Source organism: Annulohypoxylon maeteangense, assembly GCF_022496945.1.
Source record: "Annulohypoxylon maeteangense strain CBS 123835 unplaced genomic scaffold GGS22scaffold_10, whole genome shotgun sequence".
Taxonomy (NCBI): domain Eukaryota; kingdom Fungi; phylum Ascomycota; class Sordariomycetes; order Xylariales; family Hypoxylaceae; genus Annulohypoxylon; species Annulohypoxylon maeteangense.
Window position 1 is genome coordinate 511,721 of NW_025953257.1, and position 24,092 is coordinate 535,812.

Sequence of the window (24,092 nt, forward strand, 5' to 3'; positions counted from 1 at the left end):
ATCGGGAGGGAAGTGCTATGAACGTTCCGGAACGCTCCCGTGCAGCATCCCCGAAACGGCTTTTTAATACTCCACGCAGCCCGCCGTGCTGTTGCCGAAGCCGGTGTATCCACTCCCGATGCACGTCGTACCTTCCCCGTTAAGATGTGGCTACGATTTGCAACTGCAAGATCCAAGGTATTCGTCGCATGGGCTATCCTAGGAATGACGCACCGGGAACAGGATATTCAACATCATTCTAGTGACAGAGATACCCAAGCTGCGATACAGCCCCCATAATGCATCAAGTGCCTAGGTAGGTGGCTTCCTCTAAGGTATCATGTTATTTTAATCCTAAGGTCGAATCATCACACAGCTAAGAGTCTCATATTATTATTTTTGTTCTCGGATATCCATTGCCTTCCTAGGGATTCCTGTCAACCTCGAGGAAAGATATGCACTGTGGCTTAGGTGTCCACACTTCTACCCCACGTTACGTCTAGGGGGTTTGATCAGGGGTCGTTCACGATCAAACCCTCAATTCTGTTCAACACACTCATAAACAAGCTAATTCGTAGGTGCAGATGTGTGCTTACATAGCACGCGCGGCCTTTTAATTATAACTCGGAATATCATATTCCTTATATGTGCCGCTACCTAACTGGGTGCTCCGGTACCTATGTAGGTAAGCACCCACTTTTATGATCTAGCAAGATCGTTAAGGATTCAATTCACCGGGGCCAGCGGGGCGCAACTGAACATCAGCTCGCGGGTTTTCCCTCTTTAGTACTAGCCCTTCCGCCAGTCGCGCCGGGTCACCCACGGTCGAACCCGGACAACACCTCTCATAAGGACTCCGAATGCTTAAACCCGGCCTCCTTGTGTTACGTATTGAATGCAATACTACTTTATCGTGGCTAGCTTCAATGGCATTAAGCCATGCTGGACCTAGGGCATAGACGTAATCATCCATAGCGGAATGGACGTGTCAAGGTATACTCAGCTTATATCCATTTTCCTAAATCCATAATGTGAAGCCTCTTCAAGGTGGGCATCGTCTTGTGTATATATAGCTCCGTCCGTCCCTGAACTACGATCTATTCAAACCATCATCACAATCATCATCAAGCAAACATAACAAGCAAACATCAAACCACCCAATACCCTCTCAATAACACACAATCCCCTTTTCACCACACCCTCAGTCAAAATGCGAGCCCAAGACCACGCCCTCATCGGAACCGCCAAGGAGATCCCCATTAACTCCGCAACCCCAGTCTACACCTTCAGCCCGATCGTGCTCCCCTTCCCAGACCGTCTTAAGAACCTCGAAGTAAAAGTAACCTTCCCCTCAACCGGCACCGCCCTGCCCATCGTCATCATCTCGCACGGCCAAGGCCAAAGCAACCACCTCAACTCCCTCGAGGGCTACACGCCCCTAGCCGAGTTCTGGGCAGCGCACGGCTTCATCGTGGTCCAGCCCTCGCATCTATCCGGCAAGTACTACAGCCTCGACGCGCCTAAGGGCCAGGAATACCACTGGCAAGACCGGTCTCAGGACATCATCCGCGTCCTCGACAGCCTCGACGCCATCGAGGCTGCTGTCCCGGCCCTCGCAGGGCGTCTGGATAAGAAGCAGATCGCTATCGCGGGACACTCTCTTGGCGCGTGGACGGCAGCCATAGCGCTTGGCGCGAAGAACATATCCCCGTTCGATGGCGTAGTTACTAGTCTCGGCGATTCGCGCATCAAGGCCGGTGTCGTGCTCACCGGCACCGGGAAAGCCGGTGACAACCTCTCGGAGATGGGCCGTCGTATGGTACCGTTCTACGGCCCGGACTACGACGAGATGCACACGCCGGCGTTGATTGTCTGCGGCGACGAGGACGTGAGTCCGCATTTCACGCCGCGCGGTGCGGATTGGCATGCGGATCCGTATTTCCTGTCCCCTGGCCCGAAGGACCTGCTTTGGATTAAGGGGGCGAAGCATGGGCTTGGAGGCGTCAGTGGCTGGGATGCAAAGGAGACCGAGGATGAGGGTCCCCAGAGGTTGGCTGCGGTGCAGAGGTTGACGACGGCGTATTTGAGGAGCGCGCTGTATCCTGGGGATGGGGCTTGGGAGGAGGCTGTTAAGGCGCTGGCGCTGCATGCGGAGCTTGGGTCGGTTGAGAGTAAGAAATGAATGGTTTGGGTTTAGGGGGTGAGGTTGGTGATTGATATGTACTCTCCTCTCGTTCGGTACTAGCTACCTAACTTATATACTATATGTAACTTGTCGTTTTTGTATAATCATTATTCGTCTAAAACTAAGTTCCCCTACGTGATAATTGTAGCAAATCCATTCATCCAATCATAAATTTGCGGAACTAGAACTTGATGTCACTCCGCTCGACCAAGTGGATGCGGGGTGAAAGGTTTAACGTCGCGAGAACTACCTAGATTTTCAAGCCCAACCCCCAATCCCCGAATTTGAATTACACCATTTATATCAGGTATACTACCTAGGTATTAACTAGTCGCTCAAGCCTCTAAAGACAATGGACATCTCGTCTATACCCCACCTTGTTAAGACGGAAAATTCATGGCAACTTATCGTCCATGGTAAACCCTTCCTCATGTTGCCAGCCGAGTTGCAAAACTCGTCTTTTACGTCTCATGAGTACATGTCTACCGTATGGCAGAAGTTGGTAGATAGTAATGTGAACACTGTTCTGGGCTGTGTCACCTGGGAGATGATTGAGCCGATTGAAGGCCGGTTTGAGTTCTCTGAGCTCGACAAGATCATACAGGGGGCTAGGGAACATGAGCTACATGTTGTCTTACTTTGGTTTGGTTCATTCAAGAATGGTCAGTAAAGATCCGTATATAGGTTCTCAAGAAATCAAACACTCACACATTATTCTAGGCCTCTCTACCTATGTACCGCCTTGGGTAAAGACGAACCCGAAACGCTTCCCAAGAGCCAAGTTGCGTAAAGCCGGTGGTATCTTGGAAACTGCTGATGTCCTCTCCATATTCCACCCCGAAACATTGGAGGCTAGCGGAAAAGCATTTCAAGCGTTGATGAATCATCTAAAGATCGTCGACATGGAATTTTCCACCGTTCTTATGGTACAAGTTGAGAACGAGACTGGTTTACTAGGGGACTCGCGAGATGCTTGTGGAGCCGCCAACCAAAAGTTCGCTGAAGCAGTTCCTAGGAATTTGATTATTTTCCTGGTAGATACCTGGGATTTACTACATCCCGATCTACAAGAGATCATTAGTCCGGCCTTCAGACATCTAGAAGGTAAATATCGCGAAGGAAGCTGGGAGCAGGTCTTTGGCAAAGGCCCAAGGACAGACGAGCTCTTCATGGTCTATCATTATGCTCTCCATTTCAATAAGATAGCAATCATAGGCAAGTTCTGTTATGCGATTCCCTTATACACCAATACCTGGATGAATTATTCCGGTGATAACCCAGACAACGCCTTTCCTGTTGTTGCTGGGGGTGGCGGAATGCCCGGCGACTATCCTTCAGGTGGCCCAGTCAGCAATGTGCTAGATATTTGGCAGCAGTTCGCCCCATATTTGGACTTTATCTCCCCTGATATCTACCTTAACGATTACGAAAGTTCATGCGCGAAGTATCGTCATCGAAACCAGCCCCTTTTTATCCCTGAACAGAGGCGAGATGACTACGGTGCACGACGTATCTGGATTGCGTATGGGTCCTATGCCGCCTTAGGAGCGTCTCCATTCGGAATTGATACGGTGGACCCGGATGATAACGCCTTCACCAAGCACTTTGGCTTACTCAAATCCGTATCTGCGCTGGTGCTTGAAGCTCAGCGTCGCCCGGGCTCGTCTGTCGGATTTTGCTTCGACGAGCTGCCACAAAATGCACTGGTAGACCCTGCAAGACCCATAGTACGACACTGGGGTGGCTTCGAGATTACTATTGAGCCATGTTTCGTGTTTGGAAAGCGTGATACTGGTGCCGGTATGGTCATCCACCGCGGTGGTGCCAAATTTCTACTCATCGGGTGGGGTTTCCAGGTGCGCGCCAAATCACTTTCCCCAAAGGCTACCTTTACGGGGATCTTGAGTTTCGAAGAAAAAGCTGTAGTCAACAGTGAGACGGGCGAGTTGAAGACTCAGAGGCGATTGAATGGCGATGAGACGCGGAGTGGAAAATTCGCCATGATGCCCAGCGAGAATCCTGATTATGGTGGTTTTCCTATCAGCGTTACTGTCCCTGCAAGGACTATGATTGCGGAACTGGAGGTCTATTCCCTGGAAGAAGATGATGAATAATACTGGCTACCTTGAATGCGGTGTGTCTAATAGGTAGTTGGTTTGATTCCAGAAAATATTGTTTATTCAACAAGTGTGCAAACACATGGACCCGTGCAAATAACCCACAGCTTCATGCACCCAACACAGTAGATATAGACGTTGTCTGTTAAGATAGTCGTCTATGTACGTACCTACTTAGACAGGCACAAAGGTGAGAACTAAGGGAGGTCGACTGCTTTTTCTGACGGGTAGAAAACGTAGGTGACATACCCAGATAGTGAGAGCGATGGCGAGTCGCGAGAAAAGAAATAAGTAAACGACAGTGTGTAGGCGGATACGAGGACAATGGTCACCTTGTGATGACACTTCACTTGTCACTCTAGAACATAGTTATTATCTGCCAAAAAGCAGGACTACTTGTCGATCTTAGGGATTTCTAGGAAGAAACGCCTTCGGTGACTTTACCCCTATCGACAAGTCCAACGAGTTCGACAATGATTTGATTGACCCGCTGGATTAATCGGATGCGTACCTCAGATAATACTACCACATTACAGCAGCTTATTCTGCTCGTAGCTGATACCAACTTTTTTATGGTATACCCAATTCTCACCCAGAATGGATCACGCAAACATGTGGTCAAACCTTGCCGCGAACGTCATGTTCGATGCGGACGGATATGAACCGAAATACCAAACTGCTGACGATCCTTCCAAGAAGCATGCTCTTCTCGAGAGATTCATCGAAGCCGGCGCGGACCCCAACTCCCGAATGGCGAACGAACGCTCTCTACTTGAAGAAGCAGTGCGAAGTGGTCTACCGGAAACAATCACTCTCCTCGTGGAGCATGGAGCTTCCATCGACTTGGCGACACCAGAAGGAGGCAACGTCCTAGACTTTCTCCTCCGCGAATTCCACCAATTGCCCCAAGACAAGTTCGCAAAGGCGGTGATGCTCGTAAAGTGCGGTGCCAGAGTCGACATCCCGCTCGTCACCACAGGCGAATCGTTCTTAATGGGAGTATCCAAGCTGCACATCGGATATGTGCACAACGACATCTCGCCTTATCGATCCCTCGTATTCGCAGCAGTCCATTCCGCGATGGATTTCGAGCACATCCACGACGTTCTCACGAACCTGTTCAATTGCAGCGCCGGCGACTTCCGCCGCACCGACCTAGTGCCCATCTGCCAAGTCCTCATGGACCACGGCGCTGTCCTCAAAGACGCCAACATCGCGGCTACAGCTGCATCGGAGTTCATCGGACCTCATTGGGGCTGGCTTCCCCTGAACCCGCACTACAGCGAAGAGTTATTCCTCGAATGTCTCCTTAGCATGACGCCTATGAGATTCTTGGATGGCCTGCTCACGCGAGCCCAGTGCCTCGAGGACAAAGTAAGCGTCGCCATCATCGTTGAACGTATTGCGGAGGAACATGGTGCCGAGCTGGAGACGACACGCGACTTCATCTGGGCGCTTATTGGGGAGCAAGCACCAGCTCCGGCCGGCTCCTGATGTGCGAGTTGGACCTCGATCGGCAATCGGAGGCTCTTGGAACATGATTGGCAGAAACGTGGATATACGGCAAGGAAGTCGCCTATATCACTGCCCGTGTGCCATCGACCGATAGTTCTGAGAAAGAGGATACGAGCCAATTTATCTAAAGGCCGAAAGAGTCGGGTTGCTCGTCGGCTTGTGGAGCTATAGGAAGCAAGGGAGCAAGGGACACGAGAGACCAAGTTTAAGACATGGGACTGGGCATTCCCTGCTCTGCTTGGACCTCCATGATGCTTTGTGAGACAGCTAAATAAATGGCACTCAATTAACACAACCCAATGCCTTTCGCGGTGATTGACGTGGCCTGACTTGTAATAGGTATCGCACGCAGACTTAATTCCATTCAACTAGATCAATGCAGCATTCTAGCACGCCATCTCCTTTTCGCCTAGAAGAGAAATGTATGCAATAAATGGTATCTATCGTAAAGTCAACGTTAAATATCCGAATAGCAAGGCCCGCATTCTCTAACCCCCTCCCCGCTCTCTATGCTGTGTGTCGTGGACCCGTGACATGCAAAGCATCGCTCCACTTTCCCCAAGCCTCCTTTGTCCCTACGAGGCGCGATCACCGGCGCCTTAGATGTGGTGTTCCTGCTGGAAGGGAACCTGTGACAGTTATGTATAATTGCTTACATTCACCAAAATCGGCCATCCCTATTCCTATTTCCTCTGCTATGCAAACTTGACCTCGTTGAATAGCCCGGCCCGAACCTGTACTAAGCTTGCCAATTCCAATAAGAATTGCTGATAGACGATAACATTGGTGAGGATGTGCGAGACCGAAGCTGTCTTGACTTCGAGTGGTGTTTCTGGCGGCGTCGGGACAATAGATGGATCTACAATTTCGCTTTCATCGTGGTCTTGTTGGTCCGTATCATCCAATCCCCCTTCGCCGTCGTTGCTCTGCTCCTCTCCAATATCTGTCGGATGACTTGTCTTCCTCCGATCAAAATCCAACGGGATAGGTTCTATCTTTGCCGTTGGCAGAGTGATCTGTCGAGCAAGTATCCCTTGGTCCACTGCTGCAAATGCAGCTGCCTGGCTAGCTACCGGGCCATCCGCATCTGAGTGATGACTTCCTGGTGAAAACGATCTTGACAGCCCACTCTTGCTCGGACTTTCGTAATTCACGGGAAACTCCTTTGGTGGAGCGGATGTGGGTTTGGGAGTGGGTGACGTAAACCCATATCCTGCTGATGTCCCAGAACCTGTACTCGATCCTCGGAGCGATTCTTTCCGCCCGCGTGGACTATTTGATCGGCTAGGGGTCCCAAGTTCAGATAGTATCCTCTGTGCAAACCCCTCAAGCGCGCTAGGTCGTGCTGGCGATTCTCCCCGGGAACCATCTTGACTTGCTTGGTCGGTCGCGACTGAACTTGGCCGGTGAGGCTGCGGATTTATCACAACAGCATCAGCTGTCTGGAACGCTTCCCGGCGTTGTTGTAAAAGTTCATCGAATCTTGGCACTGAACTCCGGAAGTAATCGACTTGGTCAGCAAGGGACTCCAAAACGGTCAGCATACGAGGCAGGGCTGATTTTTTCCACGCTGGCCGACGGCGACATTTCATTATCGCCGCTAGCTTTTCAAATTCTGCAAACAACGGAGATTCGGGATCGGGAGGTGGAGAAATAGGCTCGTCTGCGTCATCGTACGAGTATTTCTTAGGGTGGCGAAGAAACCATCCTTCGACGGATATATACCCGCACACTGATAAGTCAATAACAGTCTCTGTAGCTGACAGATTCATCTCGACGGGATTAATGAAGAAAGTTTCAAAAATATCTAGAATGCTGTTCAAGAGAGGGTCATCAACACTAAGTGTGTGTGGCGGGACATCTCGAGGTGCCCCAGGTAAGCTATCGGGAATCGCAGGTAGCTTATGGTTGTTCGTCGACAATTTCGGTGCGACCAGCTTGAGAGAGCACGGGTGACCTTCCACGCGTGTCATACTATCTTTTAAAATGTTGTCGTACATCTCATCAAAATTGTCTTGTCCCCCAACAGACCCGGCCAGAGTAGTCAGAAATTCAATTTCTTGTTGGTGAGCACCTGCAGTCCTACGCGAAGCATTCATGTCAATACCTTCAGTGCGGAGAAGGGTTGTGGTTGCGTATCGGTGATGCCGCTTAAGGATCGCCGCCACAAGCTGAAGCGTCACACAGACAGTCTGCTGGTTCCTAGATTTGACGCATGATCGAATTAAATCAACTAAATTAAAGAGCAACGGCGTATAACTGGTTTCGACTTTAGTAGCCATCATAGTCGCGAGGTCCATGGACTTTCGCTTGCGCGCGGCGCTGACGGATGGCTCAGCCTCGGATAAAGCTGAAGACTGTGTATCAGGGAGGGCTAGAAGATAATGGAGAATGAGGTTAATCATGTCTGGATGGTCCAAGGTTTCCAGTATGCGTCGAAGGTAAGTCAGAACGGCCACAGACGAGCCTCCATCAACATCGGAAGACTCCAAGAGGGAAGGGTATCTTTTGAGAGTTAGCTCCAAAGTCTCCAAAGCTTTACAGGATTAGACTAAGCACTTACAATAATTGCTGCAAGAAGATGACCTGAAAATGCTCGAGCAGAGTTGACTTAACTTCCACTGATCTACAATGGTTAAGAACATCCTGCCAGAAAAGCATATGCGACAAGAATGTTTCCAAATGTAACTGAAAGTCCGGGCTACAAGAACTGATAATCTCGAAGGTCGACGTCGGATGCTGGTAGTCGGACAATGCAAGAATTGGAGGCAGATTCTCTGGTGGGTGGTCGATGACGAGCTTTCGGCTGAGCTGACTATACAAAGCACCAAGCCCGGTAGCCATCAGCGTCGAAAGGTCACTTTCAACGATCCATTGCTCGAGAGCAACAGAAGATGAGGCAGCCTCGATGATATATAGCAAGCCAGTTCGGGCAAAGTCACCTATTTTCCCTTCATGATGTATGTAGTCCATTAACAGATAGAAAAGCGGGAAGTCTTGCTTCTGAGTTCTTCCAGCAAACTTCTCCCTCTGGTCTTTCGTCTTTTCTTCGCCTCCATGGCTCTCGGGGTGGGATTTGAACCAGCTAGAAAGGATATGTGGCTCAAGTCGGATTTTTGTGGTGATGTTGAATGCTAATTCGACAACCTTTACTTCGGTATCGGGTCCCAGTCGAATACTATTGGCTCCAGTGATGCGAACCATAAGGTTAGTCAAGCTCGCTGAGAAGGCTTCGCTCTCGACGAAAGCTTCCTCCTCGCTCTCAATAAGGGTAGCATAAAATTGAACCGCTTCCTTGATGATCCACTCGTTATATGAAGTTGTGGCTATCTTGGCGATCGGGACATAGATTTGCTTGGTTGAACAAAAAGATATACACGGATGAGGCAAAGGTCGTCGAGATTCGTCGGAGAGGATGTTAGTAAGCCCCTGAAGGCGGATTTCGATGTTTTCGGCGGCATCTTCGTCTCGAGCAAGGTTTGAACAATTTCGCCAAATATGCTAGTTAATCCGATCAGTCTACGATATCCAAAGGATGAAAATAATAATAACAAACTTACCAATAGTTGACCATATTCCTTCTCGAAGCGTTGCCGCCGTCTTATGGGATCCCGTGCAGCATCCTTGCTGGAACTCCCCGAAGACAGCCGGGTGTTAGCTATGAGGCGCGACCACTACAGAGAGCTACGATTAGTATCTAGACCGCTGAATGGAAAAAGTATTGAGCAAACGGGGAACAAACAAAGTCCATGGCGTCTTAAGAGACATTATCTTCAAATGTTTTATTGGGAGAAATTACAAGTATCAAGTACAACGTTAGAAGGTAAAAAGCATTAACCATTCGAACTTCAAGCTTTCCTGATCTCCAGTCGCGCCTGCATTAACGACCCTCTAAATCCGAGGCCTGAGATGTTTCTTGATGATTAGGCGTCTGGGGTATCCTTGTATCGATTGTAAGTATTATGTAACATAACGGGGATGGGCAGGTGTGGCAGGTGATTTATTGAGGCTAGTGTTTTGTGGCTCGAACTTCAACCAAATTGAGCTTGACCGAAATCGTCATAGAGTGGGGCAGGGATGATCTGCTTCCTTAATAAGCCACCGTTGACACAAGTTGAGGCTGAGGCTACGACTCGGCCCCCACATCCTGGGGCTGCTGGGGCTGCTGGGGCTGGGTTTTTTTACCGATGCTATCATTTCCCACCGAGTTCCCCGTTCAATTGTTTCAAGTCTCCAAGTTCCTAAGTGACAAGCCCATCATCCGAATCATTCCGAATTATCGCCCACTGCAGCCCTCGAGTCATTCCAATATCGAGATATCTTATCTTTTCATTTCCAATAGACACGCTCTGCTAATAGGAATTCTTCATCGCCGGCGGTTAACCGCAGCATGCATATGCATGGAACCTTGAATTATTCAGAAGCGATAGGAGCTTCAAACCCGGAAAGACTGCTAAAATAGTTAAAGTAGCAGAGGCTAACCATCTAGGTAAAGCTCTAGGCTCTCTAATGAGTCGCAGCTCGATGACTAGATGTCCTCCCGATCCTTTGCGGGGACCATTCACATGGCAAACATGCAAGGTTACCTGCATAAGTCTACATCTTTATTCTATATGAAGCTCGTGGTTCGTCTGTTGTTTTACCGGACCGGCTCCCTATAGACTATGGTCATGAATCCCTGATGGAATGATTGGGGCAGAGCGATTATCGCCTGACGAATCATCGCTCTGAGCAGCCATCATTCATAATCGGTATTCTATAAACGGCAAGGCATACCCGCTGAGAAATACACCAGCTTCGATAGCTTCCGTTGGACTGGACCATCTCGGGATGGTTGTTGTAGCTTATTGGTGATGGGCTGATTCCGTTGTAACCTGTAACACATTTAAGAAAAAAATACAATGGCATCTCACAATTTCCCCTTTGTCTGTCCGACTCTCGAGTCTAGTTTCTCTATCTGTCGATTTATTTTCTTACGTCTTGTGCTTCGTGTCTCAATTCATAGTCTCCAAAAGTTCTCAGGCTACTACCGATCGATGAGCTCACTTATTGGCCTCTCGGTAGCATTCCAGGCTATCCAACGCACATATACATACAAGATATAGGTGCGGTAGTGAGTTACTATGGGATTATTCGGTCGGTCCAAGAAGAATCCATCACCAGATGGTCCGCCATCTAAGGTCGACCACTTTAAGTCGTCGAATCCGTCACGATCCGAAGTACCACCACCACAATATCAACCTCGTGATGGACTATACCAAACACCAGTTCCTAGCCAACCCGCAGGCTTTCTTCCCCCGCCACCGTTGCCGGCACCACCTGGTTGGAACAACACTCTACCTCCCGGATCCGTTCCTCAGTACCATGACCCAAGATCATATCTACCTATTGTCGTAAATCAACATTACTACTTAGGGCCACCAGCTCTTCCTCCCCCACCGGCAAATCCATATCCTCACGGCAAAGGGGCATGTACCGCGAGCAGACTGAAACTCGGCCCGGTCGTGAACATAGCAAGTGAAATGATGCCAGGAAATCTTGGTCATCAAATATTCGACGATGGTCTTCCAAGATGGCATGGTTACGGCACTCAGTTACTTAATCAAAGTGCCGCAATGTATGACCAAATATGTAGCAGTTTCAATGATGTAATGACATTGATCGACCGGGATAAGTATATTGGAAACGAGAATGATCTATTCATGTATCAGTCCAATCACATACCACCTCCTCCTATTGAGCCGCCACAGCAAATCGTCCTACATAAGGGGACATCCAAGAAAAGTCATAAGAAGGAAGCATCAAAAGAGACTTCGAAAGCGCAAGCGAGTGCGATAGCTTCATCACTTGCTTCACGAGGCTACTTCGCTAAAGTAGAATTATATGCGAACTCGAAGCTACCTCAAAATCTACCTCCCCTTCGTCTGTATGTAATAGCGTGCAACTTCTAGATTCACAGCACTGATATTTGTTAGACACATCCCAACGTATCCCCTCATATGTCTTGCAGCGAAATACTCCGAAAGGGTATATGAGAACCCACGGGGTGCGGAACGGGATGCTCATGTTGATGCCGATTGGAGGACTGGAACAAAAGCGATGCGAATCAAGTCCGTCCCCATGGATGATATGGATACCATAGTCTTTGCAGTCCGGGGAACAGCGACGTTCATGGATTGGTCTGTAAATTTAAACACGGCACCAACGGCACCTACCGGCTTCTTAGTAAGTATAAGAATGCTTATGTTGCTTGACTTAAACCATCTAACAAGATTCAGGACGATCCCAACAATTTCTGTCATGCAGGTTTTCTGTCAGTGGCGCGAAAGATGATCTCCCCGGTAGCAGCCAGGCTTCGCCATCTTTTAGAAGAAGATCCACGACGATGTTCCTACTCGCTTCTCATCACCGGCCACTCAGCCGGTGGTGCCGTCGCATCTCTTCTATATGCGCATATGCTATCCACGTCCAAAGCTGCATCCTCGGAGCTCAACATCCTAACAGGTTGCTTTAAGAGAGTGCACTGCATCACATTTGGAACGCCCCCCGTTTCTCTTTATCCTTTACAGAAACCCTCGAAATCTGAGCTTAGGAAATTCGTATTTATGACTTTCATCAACGAAGGGGATCCAGTCGCGCGAGCCGATAAGGCTTATGTAAAGAGTCTTCTCGAACTCTTCGTGGCCCCGGCACCAGCAGAAGAACCTAAGGGGTCGAGCAAACATCTTCCACCTCCGAAAAACTCATCTTCGAAGCACAGTAAGCGACATGGAAATAATTCCAGCGCATCTCTCGCCTCGAAAACATCCAAGACTTCTGAGAAGTCTTGTCGCTCTTCATCTCACTCATCTTCGAGGTCAAGCAAATCCAAACCTTCAGGTCCGATATGGAAAGTTCCTTCAAGCACCTTAAGCAATGCCGGACAGATCGTCGTCTTAAGGTCAGGCGACACGAACTCGAAACCCAAGCGAGCGAAAACTGTCGAGGAAAGATTAAGTGAGGGAGTTGTTGCCCATATAGCTACCGACGAACAGCTACGCGGTCTTATTTGGGGCGATCCTGTCTGCCACGTTATGAAGTTATATATTGGTCGAGTCGAGAGACTTGCGGTTGAGGCCGTTACCGCGAAGGGACATTAGAATTCAGGACGAAGCATGCATGAATCAATCACGCAAACATTGACATTTTATTACAGAACAACTCAACTTGACACGACATTATGATGTATTACGATATTTGATCTCTACTTTGGCGTTGGGATATGATACCACATTGGGTGGGGTTTTTGATTCTCGGTAGAACCAGAGATATTTCATTTCGATACCTATTTGGTTGGTTACCTTTCAATTCTACGATACATTTCAGGCAATCATCAACGTACAACACTCTGGGAGTGTTTTTCACGACTTGGAGGCATTACGATAGTTGGACGACTGGATCTAATTGGATGGTACGATTCGCATTTGCAGAAGTTCATCATCGTGTCACAAGTTTGGGAGGGAGGATTGGATCAGAGAGAAGAAACATTGGAGAAGTTTAAGGGGAAGAGAGAAAACTTAGGTGGATGGATGGAGGTCACAAGCAAAGAAGACGTAGAGGGTTAACGAGCGACTGAAGTTGGATTTACTAAATCATGGAAAGCAGGCTAAACAATACAATTTGGCACTCTCCCCAACATTACATCCCCACATATCTCATTTCCCCTAATGCTATGCACCGATTATGCAAGTCGTATTGGTACCAGGCTGGCGTTTACAACACGCTGCCAAGGGCAACGCAAGGAAGACCGACGTTGACAAGGCCCTCCTGTATAAGGTATTAGTATGTGTGTGGTAGTGAAAGTAGGAATGGGTGTGAAAGCTTACCTGGCCCATACCGGAGTGCTGGCAGCAAGCGGGGGTCTGCTTGCACTGGCTTTCGAGCAAGTCGGAGAGACCAATGACTGTAGGAATCGTTAGTGGCTGCTAGAGATGAAAGAGGATGATCGATTGGAGGGAACTTACCAGCAGCAACGTTCAACTTGGAGCAGCCTTCGAAAAGACCGAGCTCACCGTTCTCAAGGCCACCCTCGAGGAGACCAGCGAGGAGGCCGCTGGCCTCGTTGATGGAGTCGCCAGACTGGTCGACCTTGTCACAGCAGCTGAGATCGAGGTCGGAACCACAGGTGTCACCGGCCTGGCCGACAGTCACATCACCGGGAACGGGAGTGAGACGGGAAGGGGCGCCACCTCCGAGCTGAGGAGCAGCGAGAGCGCCGAGGGCGAAGGTAAGAGCGGTGACGATGGTGAACTGCATTTTGAATAGTTGGTTGTTGGAAGAGCGAATAATAAACGAGTGAATTGTTTGCGAAAGCGAGCGTTGGATGAGATGATGTAGTTAAACGAATGTGTGTTGTGAGAGAGTGCTCAGTGTTTTTTTGGTTTTTGATGCTGATGATGGAGAGAGAAGATGTGATGATGAGGTGGTTGTCGACCGGATTTATATAACAAAAATCAGACTATGTGTCCACCGTCTTCCGAACACTTTACTTTTCTGCCCTGAGACGCCATCGTGCAGTCAACGTCAATAGTTGTCATTCTTCACCCTGTAGAGGAATGGCCTCCTATGATGATCGGCGGGTATTCGACGCCCTTGAGAATGGCTTGTCTTATACCGATGCGCTACTGCACGCCACCAAGAAGATTGTCCACCATCTTCCCCAAACACGAGTCGGCCGGTCTGTCTTGCGCAGTAAAAGACAGACTATTGCAATGAGCCTCAAGAATCCTCGTCGGTCAATGAATTGCCATTGAAAACCAGCCCGATATCAAATGAGGAATGGTGGAAATTGGCAGTGCCCGTATCCGAGGACGTGGCCGCGGTATTTTTTGCGCATCATTGCGGACTTGAATGCCTGGGGTTGATTGGAAGTCCGGTCCCAATAGAGAGCAGCAGTCCTTCAAGTCGGTGTATCTAGGCTGTTCTTAGCTGCTCCCAAGCATTTTGCTTGACCTCCGCATCTCTACCGGTAATTCTCGCTAGCCAATAGGTAATCTCCCCTAAGATCCGGAATCTGAAATAGTCAATGTTGCACAGCACGGGCGGCACACCATCACGTAAACTCCCTTAGTAAGGTAAAAATTCCTGAGGGATAAAGGGAGCAGCCCTTCTATTCCTCTATTTTACCCCCCTGAACCCAAATTCCTATCCTTAATGAATAGTCATTCTCCCCAGATTCATCATCTAATATTTCTATTAGCAGTCCAATCAATAAGCATCAATTACGATCCCGAACCCACTTGAACGACTCCATATCATAACCCGGGCCTAAATATCTGGCATGCTATTCTATTGCACTACAGGGCTTGTGTAAACGGTAGTTTCCGAGTTGCCCCGAACCCACGAAGTTTACGCCCAGCCATCCGAGACCAGTCAAGGAAAGATTCGGCCATTCGCGTGCCACCTTCACCAATATCACATCAGAAGGTTGAAGAGAGGTAAGTAACATCGATTCATCGGGTTCAATAGACGAAATGTTGCCTGATGTATTAGCTGGCCTGGAGAGGGTCTTTCAGATATGGCCCGGTCACAGAAAATTGTACCGGTGACAAGGTAACGTGGAACTACATCTCGCTGGGTAGTCGCCTAGCCGCTCCCAAAAGCCAGTATTGACATCATGAGATGCATCTTTCCCCCATAACCCAACATAATCTGCCGTCACAGTGATTGTCTGCAATAGATGACACCCCGCAATGGTGAAGCGCTGGTTCCCGCCTTCTAGACATCATAATAACTCAACATGTGCCCCAACAAGCAAGCAGCCGCAGTCGTGCATATGCCGTTAGGTAGATGGCCGTGACTAGGCGGCTCATGAATGATGACATCGATTTTGCACTGAGGTTTACCAACCTCCAAACCACATGGCACGTCGCTCCATAGCCGCCATGCTCTAAGCACGAGGTGCCGCGGCTGGCAAACTTACCACAAAGCACATTCGTACCAAGCAGCTACTCGATCGCCCGAGTAAATAGATCTCTTAGGCGTACGAACTGATACGTGATACTAGAATTTGTGTCAAAGTTGTACTAGGTCCTATACGGGGCACCATCACCCAAACCTCCTCATTACCGGAGCCGTCATCTGATGTCTCATCCCTAAGAGAAAAAAACTTCTTCTACTCTTAATCCATCGCACCCAGGTGATGTAGGTAAGAGAGACAATTTGAGGCGAATTGATCACTGCTCGGACCAATCCCACCCTTTAATTAGCTGTAACCAAACCAAAATACATACATCATTGCATCCAACACACGACCCAGTCCCAGGGTCTCGGCCCATTAGATATCGACCCGCAACTATACCCGTGAATTAGTCTACCCGTCCAACCATATACGAGTAGATATCAGGCCCCGGATATCGAGACAAGTATTTCGCGGATCGGAGGATTCTATGTCTAAAGGGTAAATCTACGGTAAACGACATCCGTTTCTCGCGTGACTTCGAATTACTCTTGATACTTGACCTTGACCTTGATTTATCGCACAGTCGCAAGTATATTTATTTCAGTTTGATGTCTTTTTATAGAATATTCGACAGGAAGATGTTAAAACTGGTTCACTACTGTGCAGTCTGATACCATACCTGTTCTTCGTAGCAAATGTCTCCACTCAACCGACTTGATAGCCCAAATACGTGCCACGATTCCCGTACACCGTCGGACGGCATCGGGAACCTGCGTCTCAGCAGCTGCAAGGCACTTAAAATTACGATCAAAGTAGCTATCCACCTGCTTTCGGATCATCCTATCGAAGAATATGTGCATATACGCAGATAGATATTCTGGGTATGACTCATGAGGGGCATTTATGTACTAAGATTGATAACATTCGCCCAAAAAGATAGGTCATGATTATAGCTACAACTACTTACTAGGCACTTAGGTTATATTATATTCCAAGTGTTATGAATTCACACAATTTTGACATTGTAATAGAATCTTGCATTATGTTCGGCTACAACTCCTATGTTGATGAATATAGTATGCTAGGGGGCTAGCATATGACTCCATTTTGTGTTGGACAAAATTTAGTTCCTGGTAATGGAAGCGAGGTCGTTTGATGATGAGATTGGAGGGTCCAGATCGATGGATCTAGACATTTTCAAGCAAACTGCCTTGATGCTAACCAATCGGACTAGGCTCCTAGTTTGCTAGTGTCAATTACAATATTCCGTATATTCCCATGGACGGCTTCAAGGTTAGAAGTAATCAACCGTTAAATCGACAACCAGCAGAGCCGTGTTGCACACTGCAAGGGAATTCCAATTCCGACTTGGGAGGACAACGAATAACCTTGTCTCTGCCATCAGGAAACGTGCGTATGAGACACAAGGTTGTTGAGAACCGGCCAATGGCCTAAGGAGAACGACATCACAGCCTTGGTGTTTGGAAGAGTCTGTCTTAGAATCACGATGACTCTACTCACTTTGCGTTACTACAGGCATAGCTAACATCTGCGCTCTACCCAACTAAAAGTCGTCTACAAGTTCAGACAGCCATGTCAATAAAATTCCCACTTCCGTCGGGATGCCGCATAGGTCTAAGGTTGCCCAGCTGTATACGAATATAGATCCACACATCCTTCCTTGTGATGGTATATCTCATGTTATCATAATACGCCGATAGCTTGGGTATAGTTTGGGTTGGTAGCGAATGCTATAAAGAGCGGGAACGTGGACGCGAACTATCCAGATTTACTTCCAAGCTGTTCTCGATAACTTTTGCCAACTCAAGGCATACACACTCGCTTTTTTCGCCTGCCATCGCCTGACGCTTATAATGCGTTCCTCTACTGGCTTGGCCTTTGTAGGCCTAAGGTATGATTCTCGACCTTTAGTATAGCTATTATTTGCTAACAGGACCAGCTCCGCCGTCGTTAACGGCCTCGCTCAGCAGCCAGAAACACAGACAGTTACGGCTACAGTGACGGTCTGTGGCAACAATTGCGCATCGACTGTGACAGTTTACGCCGGTTGTTCTACTGGACAGTCCACGATAGTCCCTGGATATTCAACCTCGTCACTCGGAACATCGTCTACGCCTCCTTTTGGATCGTCTGCTTCAACTCGCTCCTCTCTCGCGTCCTCGAGTGAAACAGACACTATTGTGTATTTAACGTCGAGTTCCACTATCACTATCAGCGAGACCTTGACTGTATCAAGTGTTCCCTATAGCTCTTCAACATTGGCATACAATTTGACTACCTCTGGAACAACCTATACTCCTTCATCAAGCACTGGAACGATTATAAGCTCGACCGTGGACACTTCTCTTTCAGTCTCGACCAGTACGTGGTAAGTAGTAAAGAGATTAAGAAACGTTTCTAATTATAAATTTGTACTTATAACCTTATATAGCACTGAGGAGTCTTCAACCAGAACTAATTCATCCACTGGATACACTTTGACTTCTACTCACCCGCTCCAATCCAGTACTTTGCCTACGCAATCATATACTAGCACTTCCACTATCACTATCTCTCCCCCGGAGAGCACGCCAAGTAGTTTAACGTACGCCAGTTCTAGTACAGACGCATATGGTACAACTACTTCGAACCAGAGCTATACCATTCCTAGTTTATCTCGAACTAGCTCGTCCATTATCTATTCAAACACTACTGCTAGCACTCGAACTTTGTCGAACACTTACTCGGTTTCCTCAAATTCAGCCAGCACTGAGACAACAGTCTCCACACCTAGCAGTTCGCACGGTACAACGGGAACAGAGAGTCTTCCAAGCTGGAGCACCACCATCACTGTAGACGTGTCAAGCACATGGCCAACTTCCGGGACCATCCAATTCAGCACCGCGAGTTCTAGCTATAGATCAGCCTCATCGTCGACGTATGGTGCTTCCACCTTAACCTCGACAGTAACAGCATCTATCCCTTCGACTCTTGGCAGCTCCGGAACTTCTCCGGCCACCGGTTCTTCATACGTCTCATCTAGTACGTCCAGCAACGGATACAACCTGCCATCTAGCTCGGGGAGCGCCAACACCTCAAGCACGCATTCCCAAAGCTATTCAGGATCATCCTTTAGCACGTCTTCCCCTACGGTTATCACAATCTGGACTGCCACTTCATCCAGCACGGTATACACGGCAACATCATCAAGCACGTCCGCTTCTACTAGCTGCTCCCATCCCCCAGGCGGCTACGACTACGGCTGCGATAGCGAATCCACGCCGTCATCGACATCGACTTACAGCACTAGCAGCGTCAGCAACGGCACTATCTCAACCAGCACTCACAAACCCAGCCTAACACCCATTACCTGGTCCGACCACTTCACTAGCACATCCATCGTAACCGTCAGCGGGCCCTTCGTCCATTCCACCGGAGGCACGGACGCCGTAACCGGCAGCGGCACGTCGTCTTCAGCGGGCGGGTACCCGACGCTGTCACCCCCGGGCTCGACCGGAACAGGCAGCTCGTCGTCTAAGACATACCCTACTGCTTCCACTTACGCCAGCACCAGCACCCTAACACTCGCACCCCCGGTGTCGACTTCAGCCTCTACATCTACTTACAGCACAGGTGGTTCCGACGCCGTGACCGCGTCAACATCGTCTAGATCTTCACCATCCTCAGTATCGTCTTCGTCGCCGCCGGTGACGACGACGTGTATATCCGGGGGCTACGGCGGGTCGTCTTTCTGCTACACGATCGAGCCATCGATCGCGATCCCGACGAGCGCCGCGTCGTCTGTTGACGCGGTGACGGCGTCCTCGGGGATTACTTCGTCTACGCCGACTACGCTGGTTACTTACCCGCAATCTACGGGCGGTAACGAATACCCTACTGCGAAGCCCGCTGAGCATCACGACACTAAACACTTTAGGGGTAAGTATGGCGACGACCACAGTGCCGACTGGACGTGGTGGGGTGGTCATGGGATGCAGCGGCGAGAGGCTGAGGGCGAGAGTGAAGGCGAGGCCAAGGCTGTGCAGCGTTTCCGCCGGAGCTGGAGAATGGTCTAGCTGTTTACCTTTACCTCCCTTCGACACGAAGACTAATCGCAGAGAAGGGAGGATAGAAGGGGAGGTTCGTACAAAAGGGAGGGGGTTGGATGTATACTTCGCTTCTTGTCACTCATTCATTCCATTTACTTGAAGTATTTGCTTTTTTTCTTCAGTGGAGATATGCGGCGCGTCTACGTCGCGATGATGGGAAAGGGATCTGATAGAGATGAATCTCGAGATATGTAATGTTCGTGTTACGAAATCTATTGGCTATTAAATTGCTTCTACGGGTATGTGCCGCTGCTTCTGCACGTAGATGCAAATGGGAAGGGTTGCCTAAAATTTGGCTTGGGCATGGCTGGCGTGATAAGCCATGAACTGCGTGCTTTTTTTTCTCCGGCTATGATAGCCGTTCGAGAGTTTGATAGGTGACGAACGATGATGATGGCTTGTGTGTTCGCCACTCTAAGATAGCATTTTCTCGATCGGGATAGGTAGGACGTTACATAAAATAATAATCAATCTCATCCTTCACTCGCTAAATGATTTGGAGACACCATACGCTTTAGTAGATCTAGTAGGCGTTTTTTTTCGACTTTAATTCGGCTGAAGACACCAACCCAACACCAAAATACTAACCGAAAGATCCCGTGAATTGGGTGCAAGTTATGAAAATAGCCCGAGTTCGCTAGAGAGACCTCGGGAATGCGTAAATGCTAATTGTATTTGACCAGTTTGACCAATTTGACCCATTATGTTTGGCATAATTATTTCACGGAGGTGCAGTAGCGGATGAAACCGTGACCCAAATATTTTCGTAAATAAAATCTCACATTCGAAGAGGATTTCGCATCAGCTTGTTTCGTGTCTTGGGTTGTTGTTGGGATTGGAAGGGATTGGAAGTCTTCGTTGGAGTCGAATCGCCCAGAAACGCCCCTGGCATGTGACCCGCCTTTAACCTAAAATGGTTAGGGCTCTTATCGCGTTACCATGCTTACCATGCACGTATGTATCGATGTACCTACCTAGCTGCAAATGTAAATTGCGGCTGCTCCGGAAATTCGTTGGCTCATTGTCCGTTGCCTTATCGATTTTTTTATTTCTGAAGCTCAAAATATAACCCACACCTCCTCGCATTTCTTGCTCGGGTATACGAAAGTAAGACATCGGCTCAGCTCTCTTATTGTTACCGATACAATTATTACATTTCTTACAATGCTCTTTCATCCCACCTTTCACCCCACTTCGGTTTCTTTATCTCTTTTCCATATCTAAATAAGTAGTATTCTTTTATTGAACCAACTTGCGTATTACATACATCATTGTTATTTCTTTTTTCCCTCTTACTAAATTCATCGTACCTTTCAGCCTTGGCGCCACTTACCTTTTCGGGAACATTTTCAGAGTTACAATACGGCTAGTGGGTAGTGCGGAGACGAGACTGAACAGGGGTTTATAATTGGATGAGCGGGAAGACAAGGATCTCTCGAGCTCGACATTATGTGGAGGATTTTTTTTTTCTCTGTCGGATTTTTGTATGGGAGCTCTATGAGTGGATGGAGTTGGCTGGTTCAAAATGGGTCTAGGCCTGGTTTGTCGTCCCCGGTCTACTCAGGTGCCCCGTCTGAATCGATCGTCACTTGTCACGGAATAACTTCTCTTGGCGGTAGCCCAGATCCACTACAACTGCTTTATGTTCCCGTCGTGAAAGCGCGAAGGGGGGCGAAAGTGGAAAGAAGTGGAAGTAGAAGTGGCAGTGACAACTAGTGACAACATCAGGAGGACAACCAGACATGGAAGACATGGAAGGCACCACACGGGCAAGAATGGGTCCAGCAGGTTACAGGTCGCAGGTCCCATCTCCAATCTCCAGCTTGAAGCTTGCACTTGCCTTGCAGGTTCCCAAATGGCAAATGGTCCAGTTGAATGCTGCTCCCAAATGTTCTTGGTTCTTGCAGTATTGGAAGTAACGAAAACGGGCTAATCAACTGTCCCCATTTTCAATGCGATGCCAAAGCCATTGGAAAGGGAGGTACGATGTCCACAGTTAGCATCGTGAACTTTCATTGGACGAATACCTAGCCTTAAACTGTAAGAAATGAAGAAATGTATGTATGTACGCCCACAAGTCCACGCTGCCACGGTATAGCTGGGACCGGGGTGCAAATCCAATATGTAGGTACATACGATACATACGATACGATACCGTTAAAGAAGTCATCATCACAATCGGCCAACCCTCACCTCAAGTCCACCTGCACCTGTCCAGTCTTCTCTTCTCTTCCCACACACTCTCTTCTTCTATTTTCCTGCCTACTGCTCCTTTCACTTTTTGTTGTTGTTTATTCACACCCGTTTTCCTTCCCCTTCCCTTTTTTCTTCCTTTTTTCTATTTCCTTCCCATATTCGTTCGGGGTTTTTAGCATCACATCGGGTATAGTTTTCGCGCATCGACCTGTATCGTCGCATTTTAAGTAACCTAGTCCTATATCCGCCAACCATCACGATCTCTGTCCTCGCATGTATCGCATGTATCGCCAACCATGATTTAGACTAGAGTTTCGCCCCAATCGGCCTAAACCATCCCAGAGTTAACTTCTAGTCGTGGATATATCCTTGCTGAAGCTCACATCTACTCAAAGCAATATTCTCGCCGATGCGCATACCCTTTGCGACAAAGGAACACCGTAGACAAATACCTATCAGCCTATCATCTACACTTAAACGCTTAACTTACCTTACCTACCTTTACCTTACCTTAAGCTTTACCTAAATTGTTCGGCCGTTCACGTCACGACCTTCCTCGGGTTTCTGTATATGTGCCGATCACAGAACCACCCGCGATCATTCCTTAGTTCCAGGTTGTCACTAAAGAAAAAATCACATCTTTGACGGGTTACTAGTCAGGCAACAGCTCATATTCACTTTATTCATCCGTTGATCAAACTCCCTTCCCGTCCTAGTATATCGCAACCTAAGAAGTCGACAGCTTCTCTCATCCCTGTCAGCGTCGCACTTGTTAGTTACGATGAATTATAGGAACATAAGACAAGATTGAGAACAGCCACACCCCTCGATTCCTTACTAGAAGGAGTCTCGTTTGTAAGTGACGGTTGAGTTGCGTCGAGTTGAAGGTTGAAGGGGAAAAGCAAAAGCAAAAGTCAAGAGTGGAAAGAAAAGAAAAATAAAAGAAAATGGCGTCAAACGGGTTTCATGCGACAGTCCTTCACCGTGCGGACGATAATCGAAGTGACGACAATTCCCGCGGTGGTGGTGTTGCTGGTGGTGGTGTGGCTCCTACATCTCAATCGTCCGGATCTAGAGAGTCAGGGTCAGGGTCAAGATCAGGATCAGAGTCAAGAATCAATAATATGGGGATGGGGATAGGGATAGGGATGTCATTTTCGGATACGCTGGGACCACGTTTCTCCAATTCCATTTCCAATGCCAACGCCAACGGCAAAACGAACTTGAACCACTTGGACCGTTCGAACCTTGACACCAATACTAATCCCAATTCAAGTATCAATACCCACGCAATAGCTGGACCTGAAGCTGGACCAGCTGGGGCTTCTGGAGCCTCTGGAGCCTCTGGAGTGTCTGGTACCCGCGCAAGCGCAAATCACGGCGTTCACGGCCACACCCATAATGGGAAGTCTGGTGGTAACGGTGCAGAGGGTGCAAGCATTGGCGCAAGCAACAGAAATAATAATACTAGGAATAGCACATCTCCGACAGTCACGGCTACGGCCACGACGCAATCGTTAGATTTTCGTCAGCCCGCCGCCACAACCAAAATCACCAAACACACCACAACCACTAATTCTCCCTTATTCCTCCATTCCCATTCTCCATCACCGGCACCAACGCCAAAACACACCTTCTCCGTATCATCCATCACGACACCTGCATCGCCTACAACGATATCCGCGACGCGACCACCACCTATTACTACTACTTCTCTCGCGCATCCTTTTAGTAACGCGTCGCATCATCAATTATCCTCGTCATCGTCGCCGTCCGTTTTATTGGGGAATCACCCATCCTCCCTACCACCTCTGGCTCCTCCGCCAGGAGCTTTGAGTTCGATCATGGCGTCGTCATCCGCGATGTCGCCGGCGAATGGTGCAAGTGCATCACCTCTACAGCCTCCTAAGACCTCGGGCCATCTCTCGCCACCCGATTACCATCAACATACTAGAGAGAAAACGTCCGGGAGTTTCTATGACCCGCTTACTGATACTACCAAGGAGAGAAGAGGATCCGACAACTGGTCTAAGCAGGTAAGCTTTTTTCAA

General features: G+C 48.5%; 8 protein-coding genes across 8 annotated transcripts; 6 read left to right on the top strand and 2 right to left on the bottom strand.

Moving 5' to 3' along the window:
• The first annotated feature begins 1,070 nt into the window (after window positions 1-1,070).
• Window positions 1,071-2,306, top strand: GGS22DRAFT_20319 (alpha/beta-hydrolase). The gene has a single exon (XM_047966461.1). The coding sequence runs from the start codon at window positions 1,190-1,192 to the stop codon at window positions 2,159-2,161; it is 972 nt and encodes a 323-aa protein (XP_047818024.1). The 5' UTR covers window positions 1,071-1,189; the 3' UTR covers window positions 2,162-2,306.
• Window positions 2,307-2,393: 87 nt separating this feature from the next.
• Window positions 2,394-4,360, top strand: GGS22DRAFT_165095 (glycoside hydrolase superfamily). Its single transcript, XM_047961628.1, has 2 exons — window positions 2,394-2,826; window positions 2,885-4,360. Exons 1-2 carry the CDS (start codon window positions 2,517-2,519, stop codon window positions 4,276-4,278), a joined length of 1,704 nt encoding a protein of 567 aa, XP_047818025.1. The 5' UTR covers window positions 2,394-2,516; the 3' UTR covers window positions 4,279-4,360.
• A 127-nt stretch (window positions 4,361-4,487) lies between these two features.
• On the top strand, window positions 4,488-5,775 carry GGS22DRAFT_194783 (uncharacterized protein; the record flags this gene model as incomplete). Its single annotated transcript, XM_047965553.1, has 1 exon — window positions 4,488-5,775. Exon 1 carries the CDS (start codon window positions 4,879-4,881, stop codon window positions 5,773-5,775), a length of 897 nt encoding a protein of 298 aa, XP_047818026.1. The 5' UTR covers window positions 4,488-4,878.
• A 454-nt stretch (window positions 5,776-6,229) lies between these two features.
• On the bottom strand, window positions 6,230-9,712 carry GGS22DRAFT_20463 (Retinoic acid induced 16-like protein-domain-containing protein). Its single transcript, XM_047966463.1, has 4 exons — window positions 9,539-9,712; window positions 9,357-9,470; window positions 8,360-9,297; window positions 6,230-8,301 (listed from the first exon to the last, which is right to left on the bottom strand). The coding sequence occupies exons 1-4, from the start codon at window positions 9,545-9,547 to the stop codon at window positions 6,492-6,494; spliced, it is 2,871 nt and encodes a 956-aa protein (XP_047818027.1). The 5' UTR covers window positions 9,548-9,712; the 3' UTR covers window positions 6,230-6,491.
• A 756-nt stretch (window positions 9,713-10,468) lies between these two features.
• GGS22DRAFT_165098 (alpha/beta-hydrolase) lies at window positions 10,469-13,395 on the top strand. The gene is made up of 3 exons (XM_047961629.1): window positions 10,469-11,722; window positions 11,772-12,021; window positions 12,075-13,395. Exons 1-3 carry the CDS (start codon window positions 10,920-10,922, stop codon window positions 12,933-12,935), a joined length of 1,914 nt encoding a protein of 637 aa, XP_047818028.1. The 5' UTR covers window positions 10,469-10,919; the 3' UTR covers window positions 12,936-13,395.
• Window positions 13,396-14,813, bottom strand: GGS22DRAFT_165099 (uncharacterized protein). Its single transcript, XM_047961630.1, has 3 exons — window positions 13,800-14,813; window positions 13,662-13,738; window positions 13,396-13,602 (listed from the first exon to the last, which is right to left on the bottom strand). The coding sequence occupies exons 1-3, from the start codon at window positions 14,089-14,091 to the stop codon at window positions 13,549-13,551; spliced, it is 423 nt and encodes a 140-aa protein (XP_047818029.1). The 5' UTR covers window positions 14,092-14,813; the 3' UTR covers window positions 13,396-13,548.
• A 2,588-nt stretch (window positions 14,814-17,401) lies between these two features.
• On the top strand, window positions 17,402-20,065 carry GGS22DRAFT_20495 (uncharacterized protein). Its single transcript, XM_047966464.1, has 3 exons — window positions 17,402-17,648; window positions 17,697-18,125; window positions 18,189-20,065. The coding sequence occupies exons 1-3, from the start codon at window positions 17,611-17,613 to the stop codon at window positions 19,810-19,812; spliced, it is 2,091 nt and encodes a 696-aa protein (XP_047818030.1). The 5' UTR covers window positions 17,402-17,610; the 3' UTR covers window positions 19,813-20,065.
• An 840-nt stretch (window positions 20,066-20,905) lies between these two features.
• On the top strand, window positions 20,906-21,874 carry GGS22DRAFT_165102 (uncharacterized protein). Its single transcript, XM_047961631.1, has one exon. It carries the CDS (start codon window positions 21,295-21,297, stop codon window positions 21,559-21,561), a length of 267 nt encoding a protein of 88 aa, XP_047818031.1. The 5' UTR covers window positions 20,906-21,294; the 3' UTR covers window positions 21,562-21,874.
• Window positions 21,875-24,092: the final 2,218 nt, after the last annotated feature.

Bases quoted from the DNA above. Each gene is read 5' to 3' on its own strand.
- GGS22DRAFT_20495 (XM_047966464.1), top strand. From the start codon at position 17,611: ATGCGTTCCTCTACTGGCTTGGCCTTTGTAGGCCTAAG. The intron at 17,649-17,696 runs GTATGATTCTCG...TAACAGGACCAG, and splicing joins TTGGCCTTTGTAGGCCTAAG to CTCCGCCGTCGTTAACGGCC. The intron at 18,126-18,188 runs GTAAGTAGTAAA...AACCTTATATAG, and splicing joins TCAGTCTCGACCAGTACGTG to CACTGAGGAGTCTTCAACCA.
- GGS22DRAFT_20319 (XM_047966461.1), top strand. From the start codon at position 1,190: ATGCGAGCCCAAGACCACGCCCTCATCGGAACCGCCAAGGAGATCCCC.
- GGS22DRAFT_20463 (XM_047966463.1), bottom strand. The intron at 9,298-9,356 runs GTAAGTTTGTTA...CGGATTAACTAG, and splicing joins AGGAATATGGTCAACTATTG to CATATTTGGCGAAATTGTTC. The intron at 8,302-8,359 runs GTAAGTGCTTAG...AACTCTCAAAAG, and splicing joins ATCTTCTTGCAGCAATTATT to ATACCCTTCCCTCTTGGAGT.
- GGS22DRAFT_165099 (XM_047961630.1), bottom strand. From the start codon at position 14,091: ATGCAGTTCACCATCGTCACCGCTCTTACCTTCGCCCTCGGCGCTCTC. The intron at 13,739-13,799 runs GTAAGTTCCCTC...CGATTCCTACAG, and splicing joins CAAGTTGAACGTTGCTGCTG to TCATTGGTCTCTCCGACTTG. The intron at 13,603-13,661 runs GTAAGCTTTCAC...TACCTTATACAG, and splicing joins AGCACTCCGGTATGGGCCAG to GAGGGCCTTGTCAACGTCGG.
- GGS22DRAFT_165095 (XM_047961628.1), top strand. From the start codon at position 2,517: ATGGACATCTCGTCTATACCCCACCTTGTTAAGACGGAAAATTCATGG. The intron at 2,827-2,884 runs GTCAGTAAAGAT...ACATTATTCTAG, and splicing joins GTTTGGTTCATTCAAGAATG to GCCTCTCTACCTATGTACCG.
- GGS22DRAFT_165098 (XM_047961629.1), top strand. From the start codon at position 10,920: ATGGGATTATTCGGTCGGTCCAAGAAGAATCCATCACCAGATGGTCCG. The intron at 11,723-11,771 runs GTATGTAATAGC...GATATTTGTTAG, and splicing joins AATCTACCTCCCCTTCGTCT to ACACATCCCAACGTATCCCC. The intron at 12,022-12,074 runs GTAAGTATAAGA...AACAAGATTCAG, and splicing joins CGGCACCTACCGGCTTCTTA to GACGATCCCAACAATTTCTG.
- GGS22DRAFT_165102 (XM_047961631.1), top strand. From the start codon at position 21,295: ATGTGGAGGATTTTTTTTTTCTCTGTCGGATTTTTGTATGGGAGCTCT.